Source organism: Pangasianodon hypophthalmus, chromosome 29 (genome assembly GCF_027358585.1).
Source record: "Pangasianodon hypophthalmus isolate fPanHyp1 chromosome 29, fPanHyp1.pri, whole genome shotgun sequence".
In the NCBI taxonomy this organism is placed as follows: Eukaryota; Metazoa; Chordata; class Actinopteri; order Siluriformes; family Pangasiidae; genus Pangasianodon; species Pangasianodon hypophthalmus.
In genome coordinates, this window is record NC_069738.1 from 14,894,473 (window position 1) to 14,915,199 (window position 20,727).

Below are 20,727 nucleotides of genomic sequence, written 5' to 3' on the forward strand. Positions count from 1 at the left end.
TCTTTTGATAAGCCTCTGCAGTTTGCTTTAACAGTACACGTATGGCCTGGAATGAGTCACAGAACCTATTTAGGCTGTGACTGAAATTATCCACAGAGCCACCAACAGCATGAGATCCCAAACTGTCACCCATAATGGCACACAAGGCAGCTTCAGTATTTTTCTAACACTTAAAACAATGTTTTTCTCTTCAAATTTTATCCTAACAACAGTAACTTTATCAATGCAAGTTTACATTTTATTTGATACTCGACTATACCTAATTTCTATTAAAATTCCTGAAATAAATGCATGTAGATAGATAAAGACAAGAGAAGAAATGATGATGCTCTTCTCGCCTTCTGCCACCGCTTGGAATGAAATAAGTTTGAATGGATAAATAAACCTGGATAAATAAAAATAAGCTAAGTAATACTAAGTAGAGCACTCATTGCAATTAGAACAGCTAACACATTTAAAAAAAAAAAAATATATATATATATATATATATATATATATATATATATATATATATATATATATATAAAAAACTATATATACTAACTAACCTACTAGCCCCCTAAATGAACAAATCACTTTCAGTGATGACTAAATCACATCATTTGTGGCAGAATACCAAATTACAAGAGATAAGCAAACATTCTTTTAGCAGTTAGCAAGCTAACATCAATCAATTCAGTGCCAAGGGAAATAGATCTGGAAGATGGGATGTCCAATGTCAAATAAATTCAAATTCACATATTACTCATTAACCCAGCGATAAGCGTTAGCCTGGTAGTTATCTTTCCTCAGCTACATTGTCATATTATGAATTATCGTCTGACTGCGAGTCGAGGTTTCCATGGGAAAATGAAGGGAGGAGGAGCACAGTGAGGGGGGCGGGGCGAATGATTGAAGAGGATACGCAGGATATTTTCCCTTCAGCTGGCGTTACAATCAGCATTCATGTTTTAAGTAACTCAAATGCTGTAAGTGATAACGTTCAATGAATAGGTAAGCCTATTCTACTGTAATCGCCCCTGTGTGACGCAAACATTAATTTCACCCTAACTTTCTGGTCACATCTGAATCTGAATGAATCTGAATCTGAATGAGATTTCCACTCCTGATTGAATGTGACTCTTGAAATGAGACAGAAACTGTGTTACATGCCCATTGTACATGATCCCTATGATCTCTATATATGTGAGACTTCAGTACAGCTAAATCTTTGAAAATACATGGGTGCTAAGGCACACCACATCTAAATTCACAATTAGAAGTATTTTTTATAAAACCTAAAACTACATTGTTAAAATGTAAAAGATAGATTTAAAAAAAAAAAAAACAACCACATGCAGTTGCATGTGTGACTTTAGATTTCGATTGGTTTATTTGTGTTTTACTCTTTACTTAGTGGTTCTCTAAGTGGGGGCCAGGAGCCGCCAGGGGTCCGTACTGTTTTAGTTCAAAATGTGTAAAACGTTCTGTGAATGGCTTTTAGTACAAATGTCAATAACTGAGTCCATAAAATGTCAAGTTGAACCTAATGTGTTCTTGGTTTGGAAATGCAATCTCTAGGGCACCAATAAATAGCCAGAATGTTATGGTATACTTTTGATTAATGAGCTTAATATTTGAATAGTTGTATTATGTTCATAAAATAAGTCTATGCTGAGGGGATCTGTGGAATTTATTTTACCGTTAAATGGGTCCCTTGCTCCATGCTCTACATAATGTTTGTTCGTTTTTTATATCTGAGTAGAATTTGGCATTTGATTTTTTAATTTAATGGTTACAGGTATCTTTATCTCTAACACAAGAGCATCTCTGTCACAACCTGTGTGTGTGTGTGTGTGTGTGTGGCAATGTACATTCTCCGCTGTATTTCTGCTCTCTGGATACGCTTTGTTTATCAGCATATTGCCTAGCTATAAAGTGCTTTACTTTTCACAGATATTTCTAGATTGTTGCTGTAATCTGCTGACTGTAATTACACACCACATTGTGATTTCTTACCTTGTACAGTGATCCAAGTGAACATGTATGTGTTCTTCTCCACAGACAGCAACTTCATCCTGGCTAACGCACAGGTAGCAAAGGGGTTTCCCATAGTTTACTGTTCAGATGGCTTCTGCGAGCTCACGGGTTTCGCACGCACTGAGGTCATGCAGCAAAGCTGTGCATGCAGGTTTCTTTATGGGCTCGAGAGCAGCGAACACGCCATCCTGCGTGTGGATTCTGCCCTTGAAGAGCGCAGCGAGCTTAAAGAGGAGATCATGTTTTATAAAAAGAATGGTAAGTAAAAGTGACAGAAAATTTTGCATGATACCTCCAAAGATTAATATTTGCCCTATTCATTATGTTGGCTGAACTAATGCATTACGTATTTTAAACCAGATCATTCCTAAAATTCATAAGAATTATAATGACTGAGGTTTTCATACCAATAAAGCTGTTATAAAAGCTATGACTATGTGATTCTACAGCAGTTTGATTCTGTCATAAGTACACACTATTATTCTTTATTCTGTCTAGTGATCCAAACTAAGTGGAGCATCCAAAAAAAAACAACAACATGAAACAAGGCTCTTAACAGTATCTTTCATTTGCATTTTTCCACCTTTTTCTGTCCCTGGTAATAGTGAGAGATTTTTCAAGTGGAAGCAAGAGATTTGACAAAGACATCACCAGCTGTGTGCAATTAAACAGAATTTCCCCAAGTGACTTAGTATCAGGCTGTGTCTGACACACACACACACACACACTCACAAATAATGATTAAATGAATTTAAAGAGAGAGGGTCTGATTGGCTCACTGATAAGGAAAATATTGTAATGTTAGATCTCTAAGAGTGTTTTTCTGTCTCCAATACAGGTTGTGTGTTCTGGTGTCTTCTGGACATTGTGCCTATTAAAAACGAGAAAGGCGATGTTGTTCTCTTCCTTGCTTCATTCAAAGACATCACAGACACCAAGGCAAAAGCCATTCCAGTTGAAAAGAAAGAAGGTTTTGCATGTTCCTTTGAGTATTTCAAGCATCCATGAAACTCTTGGCTGGTGAACATATGATTAATATCATAGATCAGTGTTGGAAAGGACATAAACCAGGAATACCAAGATCACCTTTATGGTTTCACTTTGCTCGCTCTTTCTTTCCACCTGCTTTGGGCACTTTATTAACGTTAGCCCCACAGGTATTTCCAAATTAAAATATTGTTATTGGCATATCAATAGTGACAGAGTTTTAGGGTTGTGTTGGGTTGAGTTTTATTATGGTTTAGACTTAAATAGGTCAGGGATAGAAGGTTCTGTTATCTCTGCACCTGCTGTTGTGTAACAACAATCGAATGTCCAAACCTGCAGCGATTACATGTGCAAAACAGGACATCATGAATGACACCGGGGTGAAAAATTAGTCCATCTTCTTATTCACTATATGAATGGAAATAACATCATGCTGTCTTATTCTTTTGTATTAAATAGCAGCAAAACTACTGCCCCGAATGACAAGTGGTTTTCTCTTTAGTGTATAAAAGCACTGGTTTTGCACAGGAAATGTGAATAGTAGTGGGAACCATTATGTGGTAAATATTTTCAAAACTCCCACATAAATGTCAGGTAGGATTATGAAATGCACCAGTGGATTCACAATTATGTAAACTGTCATTCAGAAGACATATCCTATATCCAAAGTTGATATCCTCTATCCAAAGTTGATACAAGATTCTGGTGTTTGTGCTAGTATTTGTTGGAATGTGTTTGTATTAGCATCTGTGTTGTGTCTGTGGTTTCTGCTGTCATACCCATTTTGGTGCCACATTTGAAGTTGCAGTAACCCTAGTTTTTATATTAGCTGTACTTGCTCTTTCGCAGAGCGTCATCATGGTCAGATCAAAGGTGGATCTCCATTCAGCGCCGCTCGGGTTCGCTCTAACACGGTCCTCTACCACATCTCAGGACATCTCCACAACCGGCAGAAACAAAACAAAATCAAACTCAATAAGGTACGAGTGGGTGAGCAAACATGCATGAAGGGTACATGACAGAATGAATGAGGTGAGAGAAGGTGTGATTTTGAACATTCTTTAAAAATCTAGTAGTGGTAAGTTAAGGCTATTATACTTAAATATTCATCAGTGAACAGAAGAACTAATGATGAAACCTCTTGCATGAGAGTTGAATAGTCTGAAACTTCACCTTGACTTACTACTTGTAGAAAGTCCCCCAAACTGCACAGGTAAAGAAATGAGTAAAACATTTGACAAGAATTCATGTGAGATCAGAGACTAAATTTTGTTTTGAGTTTAATGAATCTCTAGGAGGAGTATTTAAAATTTAATTCCTGTAAAAATGCACAAAACTTCCTATTGGGCAGATATATATACATATATGTATATATATATATATGTATATATATATATATATATATATATATATATATACACACTATATTACCAAAAGTATTCGGTCACCCATCCAAATGATCAGAATCAGGTGTCCTAATCACTTGGCCTGGCCACAGGTGTATAAAATCAAGCACTTAGGCATGCAGACTGTTTTTACAAACATTTGTGAAAGAATGGGCCGCTCTCAGGAGCTCAGTGAATTCCAGCGTGGAACTGTCATAGGATGCCACCTGTGCAACAAATCCAGTCGTGAAATTTCCTCGCTCCTAAATATTCCACAGTCAACTGTCAGCTTTATCATAACAAAATGGAAGAGTTTGGGAACAACAGCAACTCAGCCACGAAGTGGTAGGCCACGTAAACTGACGGAGAGGGGTCAGCGGATGCTGAAGCGCATAGTGCAAAGAGGTCGTCGACTTTCTTCACAGTCAATTGCTACAGAGCTCCAAACTTCATGTGACCTTCAGATTAGCCCAAGTACAGTACGCAGAGAGCTTCATGGAATGGGTTTCCATGGCCGAGCAGCTGCATCCAAGCCACACATCACCAAGTGCAATGCAAAGCGTCGGATGCAGTGGTGTAAAGCACGCCGCCACTGGACTCTAGAGCAGTGGAGACGCGTTCTCTGGAGTGATGAATCACGCTTTTCCATCTGGCAGTCTGATGGACGAGTCTGGGTTTGGAGGTTGCCAGGAGAACGGTACATTTCGGACTGCATTGTGCCGAGTGTGAAATTTGGTGGAGGAGGAATTATGGTGTGGGGTTGTTTTTCAGGAGTTGGGCTTGGCCCCTTAGTTCCAGTGAAAGGAACTTTGAATGCTTCAGGATACCAAAACATTTTGGACAATTCCATGCTCCCAACCTTGTGGGAACAGTTTGGAGCGGGCCCCTTCCTCTTCCAACATGACTGTGCACCAGTGCACAAAGCAAGGTCCATAAAGACATGGATGACAGAGTCTGGTGTGGATGAACTTGACTGGCCTGCACAGAGTCCTGACCTGAACCCGATAGAACACCTTTGGGATGAATTAGAGCGGAGACTGAGAGCCAGGCCTTCTCGACCAACATCAGTGTGTGACCTCACCAATGCGCTTTTAGAAGAATGGTCAAAAATTCCTATAAACACACTCCTCAACCTTGTGGACAGCCTTCCCAGAAGAGTTGAAGCTGTAATAGCTGCAAAAGGTGGACCGACATCATATTGAACCCTATGGGTTAGGAATGGGATGGCACTTAAGTTCATATGTGAGTCAAGGCAGGTGACCGAATACTTTTGGTAATATAGTGTATATATATATATATATATATATATATATATATATATATATATATATATATATATATATATATATACACTATATTATATATATACATATATACACTATACTATATTATATATATACATATATATATATATATATATATATATATATACACAGTTAGGTCCAGAAGTATTTGGACAATGACAGAGTTTTTGTGATTTTGCCTTTATACACCACCACAATGGATTTGAAATAAAACAATCTAGATGTGATGGAAGTGTAGACTTTCAGCTTTATTTTAAGAGGTTCCGCAAAAATAAGGCATTTACCATTTAGGAATTACAGCCATTTTCAACAAAGTACCTCCATTTTCAGGGGCTCAAAGGTATTTGGACAATTGAATGACAAGAAGTTAATTGACCAGGTGCTGTCCATTCCCTCGTTACTTCAAGACAAATGAAGCAGATAAAAGGTCTGGAGTTGATATCAGGTATTGAGTTGGCATTTGGCAGCTGTTCGACTGGAGCTACCAATATGAAGTCCAAGGAGATCTCAATCAACATCAACAGAAGTCAAGAATACTCTGGAGAAGGTAGGCGTATCATTGTCAAAATCTACAATCAAGAGACGCCTTCATGAATGTAAATACAGAGGGTTTACAACAAGGTGCAAACCACTGGGAACATTCAAGAACAGAAAAACCAGATTAGACTTTGCCAGAAAACATCTAAAAAAGCCTCCAATGTTCTGGAATAAGATTCTTTGGACTGATGAAACTAAGTTTAACTTGTACCAGAATGATGGGAAGAGAAAAGTATGGCGAAAGAAAGGAACAGCTCATGAGCCAAAGTATACCACATCATGTGTCAAACATGGTGGAGGCAGTGTTATGGCATGGGCATGTATGGCTGCCAATGGAACGGGCTCACTGGTGTTTATTGATGATGTGACTGCTGACAGAAGTAGCAGGATGAATTCTGAGGTGTACAGGGCTCTACTCTCTGCTCACATTCAGCCAAATGCTACAAAACTGATAGGACGCCACTTCACAGTGCAGGTGGATAATGACGCTAAACATAATTGCGAAAGCAACTTGAGAATATTATGGTATTTTTGAAGGCAAAGAAATGGAATATTCTTCAATGGCCAAGTCAGTCGCCTGATCTCAACCCAATAGAGCTGCTTTTCACTTACTGAAGACAAGACTGAAGGCAGAAAGACCCACAAACAAGCAGCAAGTGAAGGTGGCTGCAGTGAAGGCGTGGCAAAGCATCTCCAGGGAGGAAACTCAGAATTTGAGTTTTGAGAACATGAGCTCCAGACTTCAGGCAGTCAGCGACGGCAAAGGATTTTCATCCAAGTGTTAAAATTATGGTTATATTTACAATTATGTCACTTTGTCCAAATACCTTTGAGCCCCTGAAAATGGAGGTACTTTGTTGAAAATGGCTGTAATTCCTAAATGGTAAATGCCATATTTTTATGGAACCTCTTAAAATAAAGCTGGAAGTCTACACTTCAATCACATCTTGATTGTTTTATTTCAAATCCATTGTGGTGGTGTATTAAAGCAAAATCATAAAAACTCTGTCATTGTCCAAATACTTCCGGACTCTACTGTACATACATATAAGATATAAGTGAGAGAAAGTGGCATGCCAGATGAAGGCAGAAAAGAACAAGAAAAACATGCCACCAAGGACCTGCAGCTGAATTGGTAACCCCTCTCTTTTTCCATCTTTATGGTCATGATTACCAGAATGTTTTCGGGGATCCGCCAGCTCTGCCGGAATACAAAGTTGCGGATGCCAGGAAGTCCAAGTTCATCCTCCTCCACTTCAGCACATTCAAGGCTGGCTGGGATTGGCTAATCCTGCTGGCTACTTTCTATGTGGCTGTGACTGTGCCGTACAACGTGTGTTTTATTGGTGATGAAGACTTGACACGCAGCACCACTGTCAGTGACATCGCTGTGGAGATCCTTTTTATCATTGGTGAGAAAGCTCAGGGTTGAAATGTATCTTCATTTTATCCGTTTTTTAAAAGGGATGTTCTTATAAAGCCTCCCAGGGTAAGCAAATAATTGGGCTCCTTGAACAGTTACATGAAAAAACTTTGATAAATATGTTTCTCAAACACTAGTTACTTTGCTTATATAAAAAATGAGAATATACTTTTTAGTACATAACTAAACCTTTTCACAATAGCACAACAATTTAAACTCTGCATACAGACTGTAGCTTATTGGAAAAGAGCTCAGAGTGTGTGCTGTCTGAACATCATGCTTTTTCATATTCATTGTAGACATCATGCTTAACTTTCGCACTACATATGTGAGCACGTCTGGTCAAGTGATCTTCGATGCACGGCAGATCTGCATCCACTACATGACCACCTGGTTAATCATCGACTTTGTGGCCGCATTGCCCTTTGATCTCCTCTATGCCTTCAATGTTAGCGTGGTGAGTTCAAAGGTTTGGCTTGTAATATTTTTCATTCAGAGTGTTTTAACCCTCATGTTCTGTTCACTGCGTAGCCATGGATGCCCCGTTGGACCAGCACATCGATTTTAATTCTAGTAAATTGTGATGCTCGGTAATCATCAGGTGTGAGTGTGCAAGAGATGGATGCTATGGAATAGGGACTATTTTCTAGCTTTTTTAAGTCACTTTGTTCCTCTCATATAACTTAAATATATAATATACTGTACATATAACACAGTATAAATATATAATATAACTCAGATATGCACATTTCAGGTTACAAAAATAATTTTTAGTATTTTTTTTTTTTTTTGCACTAGAAGGTAGGAAAATGCACTCACATAAACACATTGAAACATGAGCTGTGTCTTTCATCACCACATGGACTAATCTCACATCAATTGCCAAGTCAGTACACATTCAGTGAGAATTCAGATGTCAGATTGTTAGATCTCATCATGACTGTTTTATTGAGCAGGAATCTGCTCGTCATTTGGTGGCTCAGTTTCTGTAGTGTAACTTGTGCTCGTTTTTCAGTGCCCACTGCAGCGTACCACAGGGAACAAACAGAGTTCCATTACTAATAAAAAAGTGGCAGCACTCATTCATCACCACTCATTTTTCCCTGACTCCACTCTCCCTTCACAAACCGGTGCTCAACCACTCCCCCACCACCACAATTGGATCTGGAGAAAATGCTTTGATCAACTTACTTAATTACACGAGCCACAAATATAATCAAATTTACAGCTGTATGCAGAGGATACAGTGATTTATGTGCATGGAGAGCTGAAACTACTACCATCAAGACTACCACCAATCTCTCTAATGCAGTGAGTTCTTTGTGGTTAGGTTGATCATGCCGTTGAACAGTAAGTATTGCTTTTTTTTTTAAAAGGCATGTATTATTCCCAGGGATAAGGGTAGGGGTTAAGAATGGAACAGTGTTCCAGCACCCTCAGTAACTTGGAGAAGGCTTGAACTGCGGAGTGATGGACAGCAGGAACAAATCTTGTGGTCACTGCGCCACAGAAACAATAAGGTCAAATTGTGTTTTACTGATTTTTTGTCAATCAGAATGAATTCATTATGACTGCGGATGTCAAACTGTTTATTATGTATTCTATAATAATAGAAGTCTGTGGTAACCAGCACATTCAGTGCTGTAGATTGAGTTACTGTGTCCAGCCCTAAATGCACTTGTCACACAAGCGGCGGCTGAAGTGGCTCAGTTTCTGCCTTGGGCCAAATACATCCAGAACTCTCTACAGCACTCAGCCATGCAACTGACACCCTTCCAGTGTGTACTGGGTTATCAGCAACTGCTGTTTCTCTGCAATGCTAAACCCACAGATTCACCTGCAGTAGACAAATGGTTTAGGCAGAGTGAAGAGGTGTGGGAGAACACACACAGGCGCTTAGACCAAGTGGCGCAGAGAAACAAAGAATTTGCTGACATTGAGGAGAAACTCCACAGTTCCAACCAGGTGACTGTGTATGGTTGCAAGAAGCTCAATGCATGATACATTGGCACATAAAAGATCCTGTGAGGTCACATACAAGTTGGAGCTCCCACCCCATAGTAGACTAGCACCTTCATTCCACATATCATGCCTCAAGCCTGTCACACTAGGACCATTAGCATCCGACGTTCCCCTCACCACACCATCCGGACCACTGGACATAGAAGGACAACTTGCCTACATAGTCAAGAACATCTTGAACGCACTCCGCAAAGATGGGAAGTTGGAGTACCTCATTGAATGGGAGGGCTATGGCCCAGAGGAACAATGCTGGATTCCAGCAGACGACGTTCGTAACCCCTACTCTGCCAAGAATTCCATGCCAAACATCTAGAACTACCGCGCTCCAGAGGTAGGCCTAGTAAGGGTTCAGCTCCCGGAGGGAACTCTTCATGGGGTGGAGAACAGACTCTAGCAATGCACAGATGCCAGCAGTTCACAGGCAACTCTCGAAGGAAGAAGAAATGGATACACAAATGGATCAACGGGAAAAAAACGGTGTCTCACTCCTTCTTTTTTGGAGAGAAAAACTTAGCTCTGACGAAAGTCACAAACTGCACAGGATAGCTCCAAATGCTACAAGTGTTCCTCAAGTCATCACAGTATGATTACTGAATGGACAGAAAGAAGAAGTGTTAATAGAGTGAGTTATGCATGGTTGTGAGTGCAGTAAAGTTAATCAATATTTCATATTTACCCGCCATTTGAGTAGATACACAATCTTTCTACGTCTGCACTCAACAAAATCTGACCCCCTTCCTCTTTCTCATCACTAATTCCTCTTACTTACTGGAGTGAAATTTACAGCACTCTCCACTCCTGGCATACAATGGGTAGAAAAAGTCTACACACCCCTGTTAAAATGGCAGGTTTTTGTCAAGTAAAAGAATGACACTATGATAAATCATGTCAGATATTTTCTCAACTTCAGTGTGCAGTTGCAAAATATACAAATAAAGTGAAAAACAATCAGAAACTTTTATAGGGAAAAAAGAAAAATTATTATTTTTTTTTACAATAACCTAGTTGCATAAGTGTGCACAAGCCTAAACTAATACTATGTTGAAGCACCTTTTGATTTTATTACACCACTCAGTCTTTTTGCAATATTTTCTCACTCTTTCTTGCAAAAACATTGTAAATCCATCAGATTGTGAGGGCATCTCCTGTGCACTGCCTGCTCAAGGTCACCCCACAGATTTTTAGTTCTATTCAGGTCTGGGCTCTGGCTAGCTTTTGGTTAAGCCATTTCTTAGTTGATCTGGATGGATGCTTTGGGTCATTGTTGTGCTGAAAGGTGAAATTCCTTTTCATCTTCAGCTTTCTAGCAGACACCTGAATGTTTTGCACTAAAATTGACTGGTATTTGTAGCTATTCATGATTCCTTCCACCTTGATCAAAGCCCCAGTTCTGGCTAAAGAAAAGCAGCCCTAAAGCATGATGCTGCCACTATGCTTCACCGTGGTTATGGTGGCGTTTTGGTGATGTGCTTTTTTTGATCCAAACATAACTACATACAAACTTTTTGAATTATGGAATTATTATACCTTTTGGAATTCGTCTCATCAGACCATAATGCATTTTGCCACGTTTTGGGGTGATTTAGTTGGACTTGGATGTTTTTTGTGAGAAAGGACTTCCGTCTAGTCGCCTACCCCACAGCCCATACATGTGAAAAATACAAGAGATTGTTGTTACATGCAGAGAGTAATCAGTACTTGTCATATATTCCTGTGGCTCCTTTAATGTTGCTGTAGGTCTCTTGGGAGCCTCCCTGGTAAGTTTTTGTCTTGTCCTTTTGTACATTTTTGAGGGACCTCCTGTTCTTGGTGATGTCACTGTGTTGCTCCATTTTCTCCACTTGTTGATGATGGCCTTCACAGTGTTCCATGGTACTTCTAATGTTTAGGAATTTTAATTCCTAATTCCTGCTAATTCCTAATTTTAATTCCTTCTAATGTTTAATTTTTTTCTGAAATTGATTCCTTTCGACAGTGAGACCCTCTACAGTCTTTGTAAGCCCTTTGCAGACCGTGGCTTTCAGCAGTCAGATGACTGTTGTTGGTGCCACTTAAAAACCATGAAGATGGCTCTGGACTGCAATTGATATGAACAATTTTGCTACGATGGCTACAGCCACATCCCCAATTATAAAAGGGTGTCTATACTTATGCAACCATGTTATTGTAACTTTTTATTTTTCTCATTTTTCTCTAAAATGTTTCTTATTGTTTTCACTTAATTTTTATATGTTGTAATTTCAGTGAGGGTGGGAAAAGTTCTGACATGATTTATTTTGGTTTAATTTTTTTCATCACAAAAACTTACCATTTTAACAGGGGTGTGTGGACTTTTTATATCCACTGTAGTCCAGTATGCTGTGGATCGTTAAGTCTGCTGTGAGATATGAGAATGCCTGGCCTGTGTGGAAAGGGACTGGTGATTATAATAATGAACAATATAATGAGTATTATTTACAGACTCTACCTGGGGCACAAGGTAACAAGCTGACAGACAGTATGTGTTAGACTGTGTGGTTAGTGTTGACTTGCATAGTGTGGCATAGCTGATATGTGACTGCACACGTGTACTGTACATATTGTTCTGATTCCAGCCACAACTGGTTCCGCAGATCTGTCTGTCTGTGTGTGTGTGTGTGTGTTAGTTATTGGGGTGCACTGTCAATTGTATATGAGCTCAAAATTATTTTTAAATGTTTATCAATTTAAAGGGATTGCGTTATACATTCATGATTGTGTCTAGGTGTGTTTATTTGTGTGCTCACTTGCTTTACCACATATTTGGTTTTTCCTGCCAACATTAATTGCTTTCCTATAGCACTAATGTCTGTGTCAGGTTAACTGTGGTAATCAGGGATATTTTTTGCCTATTATTCTCTACCTCATGTATTTATTTACTGTAAATGCAATTCAGTCATGAGTTTATGAATTCATGACTGCTATATAATTCATAAACAAAATATGTAATAACATCCTCTTCTCATACAATGTGTATACTGTATTAAAAGGGAAATGTGACAAATGTCAAGAATTCTGCCTTGCAGAAAAATAAGAGATCCTGGACGTAATCAAACTTTCTTCTAGCTCATCACATCATAGTCACTCAGTCACAAAGTAGTCACAGTGCAAATGAGTACAGGACAGTGTCTATCAGTCACTGTACAATATACAGCATCCATGTCCGCTCTAATAATCTACGCCATTCAGATTTTGCAAATTACTTGTGTGTAGTTCACACCAAGGTTGCCAGAGTTTTTCATTCATGACTAGACCACCACGTTTAAACACAAGCGCTAGCCTTTAAGCCCCCACCCAAAAAACAGAAATAGAAAATACAGACTGAAGGAAATAGTGCTTTTTTCTTTATTGCCAAATGCAAACATAAAAGCAAGACACAATTTAAAAATGAGAAATAAAAAAGACTAATATGATGATATACTGTGTGAACGAGACATAGCAAGCATTCATATAAACATCTAATAGGAGTCTAGTTTATTGCCAGTATATTGCTGCATGAATAGTCCTAGTTGTAATCATCACATTACTGTAATCAATGCAAATTTGGTTTAATTTAACAATATGGTTTCTATCCTTGGCACCTTATAAGAAGCATTTGATTCAGCACATCCTATTGTTTGCATTTTTTATATTGCCTTCAGACAGTTAATTGTTTTACTAGACTTGGTGGTCAACACTGTGTTAATGAGTTGTAACACTGCAGAGTTTAGCAGAACAGTGGCTCCCAGAACTGGAGCCTAACACCACTGGGCACCAGAGGAGGTTAACAAAAAGCAACTTGTTTACTGTATGTTAAACTGCAGAGCCCTGAGTGATGTACCCACTTATTATTCACTGTTTGGTTGTAAGTAATATTAAGAAAAACATCCCTATTACTAATTGTGGTTTCTGTCTTTACCCACTTACAGCTGATTATGTTAGGATGTGAGAGTAATGGCCTTCCTTTGTGTGGCAGGTCTCAGTTGTGCACTTGTTAAAGACAGTACGTTTGCTGCGCCTGCTGCGTCTGCTGCAAAAAATGGACCGCTACTCTCAGCACAGCACAGTGGTGCTCACCCTGCTCATGTCCATGTTTGCCCTGCTGGCCCACTGGATGGCCTGCATCTGGTACATCATTGGAAAGAAGGAGATGGACAGCAATGTGCGTACCACTTGGGATATAGGTGAGATAGTTATGCTCAAACATTTGCACATATGCATATTCCCATACTTATGCACACACATGTAAGAAAGGCCCATATGTCAAAGTCTTAAAAACTCATATCTTATACAGTATATAGTAATATTGGAATATTATAACCAGACTCCTTATAACCAGCACATCAGTAGTTCTGCTTTTCCTACTATAATTCCTTCTGCAAACTTTACTCATGTAAGCTTGTAAGCTTCTTCCTTCTCTCTTCTTCCTAATTCCATCTCAGGAAGTTTTTCATTCTCTGTATAACTCGTGTTGCACACTGATTAATAGTCATTATACAGAGCAAAAGGCTCAGACATTGAAATTACTCTGAAATCACCTTATTGACTGATAAGAATCATGGAGAATTTTGTGGAGTGACACAACAATACATTCAGAGTGGCATGAAAACCTCCCTTGATGGAATTACACCTGTCTAATTGAGCTGATCAGTTCTGAATAACTATTCTCATTATGCTCACTGAAAAGGTTTGTCACTTATAATTAAGAGACCTCCCAGTGAGTTCATTCAATCAATATTGTATAATAAAATGAGAAAACATCAAAGTGACAACAAGAGAGTGAGTGACAAACAGCTTACAGGGTAATTATACTACAAGTGTGGAGGCACATGGGGGATAGATGACATGGGGAGATGAAAGGAAGAGATATGAAAATGACAAGAGATTGGGCCCAAGAGACACCTGACAGAGGAGGTAATCAGAAGAAATGCCTCACTTATCTATTGCAGCAGCCCCAGTCTTCCCTCTCCCAGAGCTGTAATTAGGCCCAACCTGAAACGATGTGGTCAGCATTGAGGGACTCCTTCTAGAAGAGGGCTTTCTGATCAAAACTGACAGAGATCCCTTTGCTTCCTCTTAGGCCGCCACTGAGCTCAGGTTCATTCTGGACAGTAGTTACTGTAGCAACTAGTATCTGGAAATTGTATTGACAAAGCTGACGAAGAGGAACTGTGTTAAAACACCACTGCTGTACTCTGACAGAAGAAAAATGCTATAGTGTTATTACAGTTAATCAGGTTTTCTAACTATATTAATACTATTTAACTCAAAAATCTGATCATTTTTTTAGCTGTGGGTTAACAGCCCAAGCAGTGAGCAATGGAGACGTGGTCATACTTCTCTACTTCACTTGTAAGGCCGGATAATGTCGGCTACACACTGGGGCAACAGGATGGCTAGTGTTTCCCGTGAATCAAGCTTCCCCAGGATGCTTTATATGTGCTAATCCAGCCAAGAGTATGGTCCTATTCTTATACTATATGGCCAAAAATATGTGGACACCTGACCATCACACCCATATGTGGTTCGTCCTCAAATCTGTTCCAGCATGACAGTGCCCCTGTGCACAAAGCGAGCTTCATGAAGACATGGTGTACCAAGGTTGCACTCCATTCCATATTTATTCCCCTTTGCTGTTATAATGAGCTCCACTCTTCTGGGAAGCTTTCCACTAGATGTTGGAGCGTGGCTGTGGGGATTTGTGTTCATTCAGCTACAAGAGCATTAGTGAGGTCAGGCGCTGATGTTGGGATGTCGAGGAGGTCTGGGGTGCAGTCGGTGTTCCAGTTCATCCCAAAGGTGTTCAGTGGGGTTGAGGTCAGGGCTCTGTGCAGGACACTCGAGTTCTTCCACCCCAACCTTCACACACCATGTCTTCATGGAGCTCGCTTTGTGCACAGGGGCATTGTCATGCTGGAACAGGTTTGAGCCTCTTAGTTCCAGTGAAGGGAAACTGTAAAGCTACAGCACACAGAGACATTCTATACAATTGCATGCTTCCAACCTTGTGGTAAAAGTAAATTGGGCGATACTATAGTAGGGCCTTTCTAGAGCCATCTTGCTGAAAGTAGACAGGGAGGGTTCAAAAGCAGCAGTATGTCAGTCATGTAATTCCCCTTCTCAGCACACACTGTGGCTCTCAGCACGAACAATGCTTGTTTTTTTTGTTTTTGATCATAGTCCATGTGCATTTGTTTTGATTTGTGTCTTGTATCCACCTCTTTCCTCTTATTGGTTTATCTCCCTAGTCTCCATGATTGTTTTCATCTGGTTTCAGTTACTTCATTTTTAGTTTATGTATTTAAACCCTGAAGGTTCCGAGTCATATTTTCCCACGTTTCTTTGTGTCCCTGGTTTTGTATTTCTAATTTGACTTCCCGCTTTTTATCTGTGTCTGTGTTTTCTTGTTCTTGATTAAGGATTACTCCTGTATTGTTAGCTGCATGTGACTGGAATTATGATGATGATTGTTGGACTCCCCTTATTAAAATATATAATGCTGAGTTTATGCACTTGCCTCCTGCTTCATCGCCAACCAGCATGTTAAATATCGGTTGTTGGCATCAAATTGTTCCTCTTATGAGAGAGAAGATAAAAGTGGGGCAGACAGAGAAGCAGAGAGAGGGATATTGGGGCAGTAGAAGAGAGAGAGAGAGAGAGAGAGAGAGAGAGAGATAGAAACATGGGGCAGAGAATGAATATGAATGTGAGGTGCTAAAGATGTTCCTCAAGGTTTTTGTCATGAAATAAAGGGAGTCAGGTGCAAGTGCAGTGTCTTTAATAGTTAAACAACTAATAAACAAACAAAAACTGGAAAAGAAAAAAAACTAGAACAAATAAAACAAGGACTAGACTAAAGCAAGGCAAGGAAACTCAACATGAAAACAAAAGCTACTCATGGTTCAAATACAACATAATGCTCGGCAAATAAGGAGGGTAAACGCAGAACTTAAACAGGGAGCACAAAACAAAACAGGCATGCACAACAAAGGAAAAAATTTAAAAACTGTAAGTAAGGGTGCCCCCTGGTGGTCTGGGGAAGGGGGTGGGGGGGCTGTCTGCTGTCTGATGGCTATTAGTTGTGGTGTATTTTTGCCCAGCTCTGTTTAGAACCTGCTCATAGAACCTCAAGATATTTGTAATTCTATGGGATTCTGCACAAACCCGAACATTCATACAAATACATAACACAAATAATGGATACAATGGTTAAAGCAGCATCTGCTTATGCATCCCATTCACTTCTATTGTTTTTACAATTTCTTTACAAAGAGATCTTCTGCCTTTGAAATATGTGGTTACAGCTTATATGCCGAAATAGCAAAAAGTTATGGTACGCAGATACATCATGAACTGTCATGAAACCATCTATGGATCACAGGGGTGTACACAAACATGCATTCATTATCCATATAATGTAACATATATATATATATATATATATATATATATATATAGTCAGGTCCGGAAGTATTTGGACAATGACAGAGTTGTTCTTTTCTGCCTTCATCTGGCATGCCACTTTCTCTCACTTATATCTTATATGTATGTACAGTAGAGTCCGGAAGTATTTGGACAATGACAGAGTTTTTATGATTTTGCCTTTATACACCACCACAATGGATTTGAAACAAAACAATCAAGATGCTCTCGGACTCTCAGCTTTATTTTAAGAGGTTCCACAAAAATATGGCATTTACCATTTAGGAATTACAGCCATTTTCAACAAAGTACCTCCATTTTCAGGGGCTCAAAGGTATTTGGACAATTGACTGACAAGAAGTTAATTGACCAGGTGCGGTCTATTCCCTCGTTACTTCAAGACAAATGAAGCAGATAAAAGGTCTGGAGTTGATATCAGGTATTGAGTTGGCATTTGGCAGCTGTTCGACTGGAGCTACCAATATGAAGTCCAAGGAGATCTCAATGCAAGTGAAGGAGGCCATCATTAGGCTGAAAAAAGAATATAAATCTATAAGAGAGAGAGCAAAAACCTTAGGTGTGGCCAAATCAACAGTTGGGTACATTCTTAAAAAGAAAGAAAGCAGTGGTGAGCTCAACAACATCGAAAGGCCTGGAAGACCACGGAAGACAACTAAAGTGGATGATCGCAGAATCCTTTCCTTGATGAAGAAAAACCCCTTCACAACATCAACAGAAGTCAGGAATACTCTGGAGAAGGTAGGCGTATCATTGTCAAAATCTACAATCAAGAGACGCCTTCATGAATGTAAATACAGAGGGTTTACAACAAGGTGCAAACCACTGGTAACACTCAAGAACAGAAAAACCAGATTAGACTTTGCCAGAAAACATCTAAAAAAGCCTCCCATGTTCTGGAATAAGATTCTTTGGACTGATGAAACTAAGTTTAACTTGGAGAAAAATGTATGGCGAAGGAAAGGAACAGCTCATGATCCAAAGTATACCACATCATGTGTCAAACATGGTGGAGGCAGTGTTATGGCATGGGCATGTATGGCTGCCAATGGAACGGGCTCACTGGTGTTTATTGATGATGTGACTGCTGACAGAAGTAGCAGGATGAATTCTGAGGTGTACAGGGCTATACTCTCTGCTCACATTCAGCCAAATGCTACAAAACTGATAGGATGCCGCTTCACAGTGCAGGTGGATAATGATGCTAAACATACTGCGAAAGCAACTCGAGACTTTTTGAAGGCAAAGAAATGGAATATTCTTCAATGGCCAAGTCAGTCGCCTGATCTCAACCCAATAGAGCTGCTTTTCACTTACTGAAGACAAGACTGAAGGCAGAAAGACCCACAAACAAGCAGCAAGTGAAGGTGGCTGCAGTGAAGGCGTGGCAAAGCATCTCCAGGGAGGAAACTCAGAATTTGAGTTTTGAGAACATGAGCTCCAGACTTCAGGCAGTCAGTGACGGCAAAGGATTTTCATCCAAGTATTAAAATTATGGTTATATTTACAATTATGTCACTTTGTCCAAATACCTTTGAGCCCCTGAAAATGGAGGTACTTTGTTGAAAATGGCTGTAATTCCTAAATGGTAAATGCCATATTTTTGGGAACCTCTTAAAATAAAGCTGAGAGTCTACACTTCCATCGCATCTTGATTGTTTTATTTCAAATCCATTGTGTTGGTGTATAAAGGCCAAATACTTCCGGACCTTACTGTGTGTATATATATATATATTTAGAGAGAGAGATAGATAGATAGATAGATAGATAGATAGATAGATAGATAATGCATCCTCAACTAATATGGATACAGATATGAAAAATAGGTGGAGTATTCATTTTTTTTAGAAAAAAACTTTTCTACCACATTTCTACCATATTTCTGCATGAACAAAAGAAATATACTTTCATATTTCTGCTGCTGCTCCATAAAGCTCACGTAGACTGTGCATTGTACACAGAGCTGCATATATCAAAAAATAATGATTTAATTAATTTTGAACTTGAACATTCATTGCGAATGTTTTTCATTGGTCTTAAATGATTCTTCTCCATTGTTATGGAAAGAAAATCTCTCATAAAATCATATGGGTATTATAATGAAATGCGGCTTAAAGGACCCCATTTTGACTCGTAGCAGCTCTGTGTGTCACAGTAGAGTCTGATAGTGTGTCCAGTGAACTTTTCTGATCTTTCTGAAATGTAACAAACTCAAAAACTGAAGTAAATCGGACAAAACATTATTTATTTTATTTATTATTTATTATTTATTTATTCATTTTTAAATATTAGTAGTTGTTGTCAACTGTAGCATTAATAAGAGTTAGTTGATTTGAGAAAGACGCTGATGTTTTGAAACATAGTTAGCTTCTTTACTGAGTCACATTAGACATTAGAAATCTTTCCAGAAAGTTCCACAGGGCGTCTGGTTCAGGAGATTGTTGTTATAATTTGTGAATGAAAATGTCATCTTTTTCATATGCAATCAAAAATTGCACATTAACACTATCTACAATCTGAAAAGAATTTTAATCTCAGTTTCTAAACTTAATTTCTTTCTTTAATGTTTATATTCAAATATTAAAGAAAGAAATTAAGTTTAGTGACTTGAAGAGAGTCCAGGTGGTTGTTTGTGGATATCATTTAATGGACTTTTATTCATGATCTGTTCAGGTGTGCTCTCATTCAGAAGACATGTATGCATTCATAATGAATAACAAACTGACAGAGCAGAAGGTCCATTTGAGTTCATGTTGCACCACCATCCAGTGGGAATCCATAGTTAGTGAATTCCTGAGAGTTTCTGGGTCCAACAAAAAAGACAGTGTTATCTGCATTAAATTATGGAGGCTATTGGCTTAGACAGCATCACGCCTTCTTTGGAACTGCAGAAAAGAAGTGTACATTAGGGAAATTTGCAATTTCAGATTGGATTTAATCACATTGATTTATTTGGTGGCCTGTAGAGTCTGAGGAACCACATTTAACTCAATGAGATTGTATATTTGAATAGTTCCTAAGCTGGTACTTGCTGTATTTCACCTTGCTGGTGCTCATTCATGTGGTTTTAACATTGTGACTGTTATCTCTTGCAAGTAATGTGTTTGCATTAAGTTAGTTTTGGGGATGCATTGTGGTTCTGCAGTAAGTTATTCCCAAATATGAACATAGCTAAAATAAAATGACTGGATGATTAGCCCTGTTTCCTCAAACGTTTTCAGCGGTACTTCACACCAACCAGCTACTTTCATTCAGTGAAGAATAATGAACATTTCTGATCTGGTCATATTAGGGCAGTCAGGGAATTGAGTGGTCAAGAAATGGTCAATCTATCTTTCAGAATCTTCAACATTTCTGCCCTGATCAAGGTCTTTTCACATACATCTGAAATCTACTTCATATCCTCCAGGGAACCAGGTTTGCCAGGGTATGTAGATGTTTTAGATGGAGTACCATCCTACATTTTCCACAGTTAAAAGCAGAAAGCTATACAAGATTGGAGTAATACTAATGTACAATAGATACAGTACATGTCTACATAACTGAAGGTCAAATTTTTGAACTGGTGTGGCAGAGAAACATGAAAAAGTTTAACAGCAGCCTTGTTTTTCTG

At 39.0% G+C, this 20,727-nt stretch overlaps 1 protein-coding gene across 2 annotated transcripts in view; it reads left to right on the forward strand.

The window, feature by feature from the left end:
• kcnh8 (potassium voltage-gated channel, subfamily H (eag-related), member 8) overlaps positions 1-20,727 on the forward strand; it is a 57,881-nt gene that overhangs the window by 11,654 nt on the left and 25,500 nt on the right. For both annotated transcript variants that reach the window (XR_008301274.1, XM_053231550.1), the window contains 6 exons: positions 2,044-2,277; positions 2,858-2,989; positions 3,856-3,986; positions 7,410-7,644; positions 7,955-8,112; positions 13,651-13,858. Coding sequence is in view for 1 of the 2 variants with exons in the window: in XM_053231550.1 (XP_053087525.1) it covers positions 2,044-2,277; positions 2,858-2,989; positions 3,856-3,986; positions 7,410-7,644; positions 7,955-8,112; positions 13,651-13,858 (1,098 nt within the window). In the remaining variant the exon portion in view is untranslated. The remainder of the gene's footprint in view (positions 1-2,043; positions 2,278-2,857; positions 2,990-3,855; positions 3,987-7,409; positions 7,645-7,954; positions 8,113-13,650; positions 13,859-20,727) is intronic.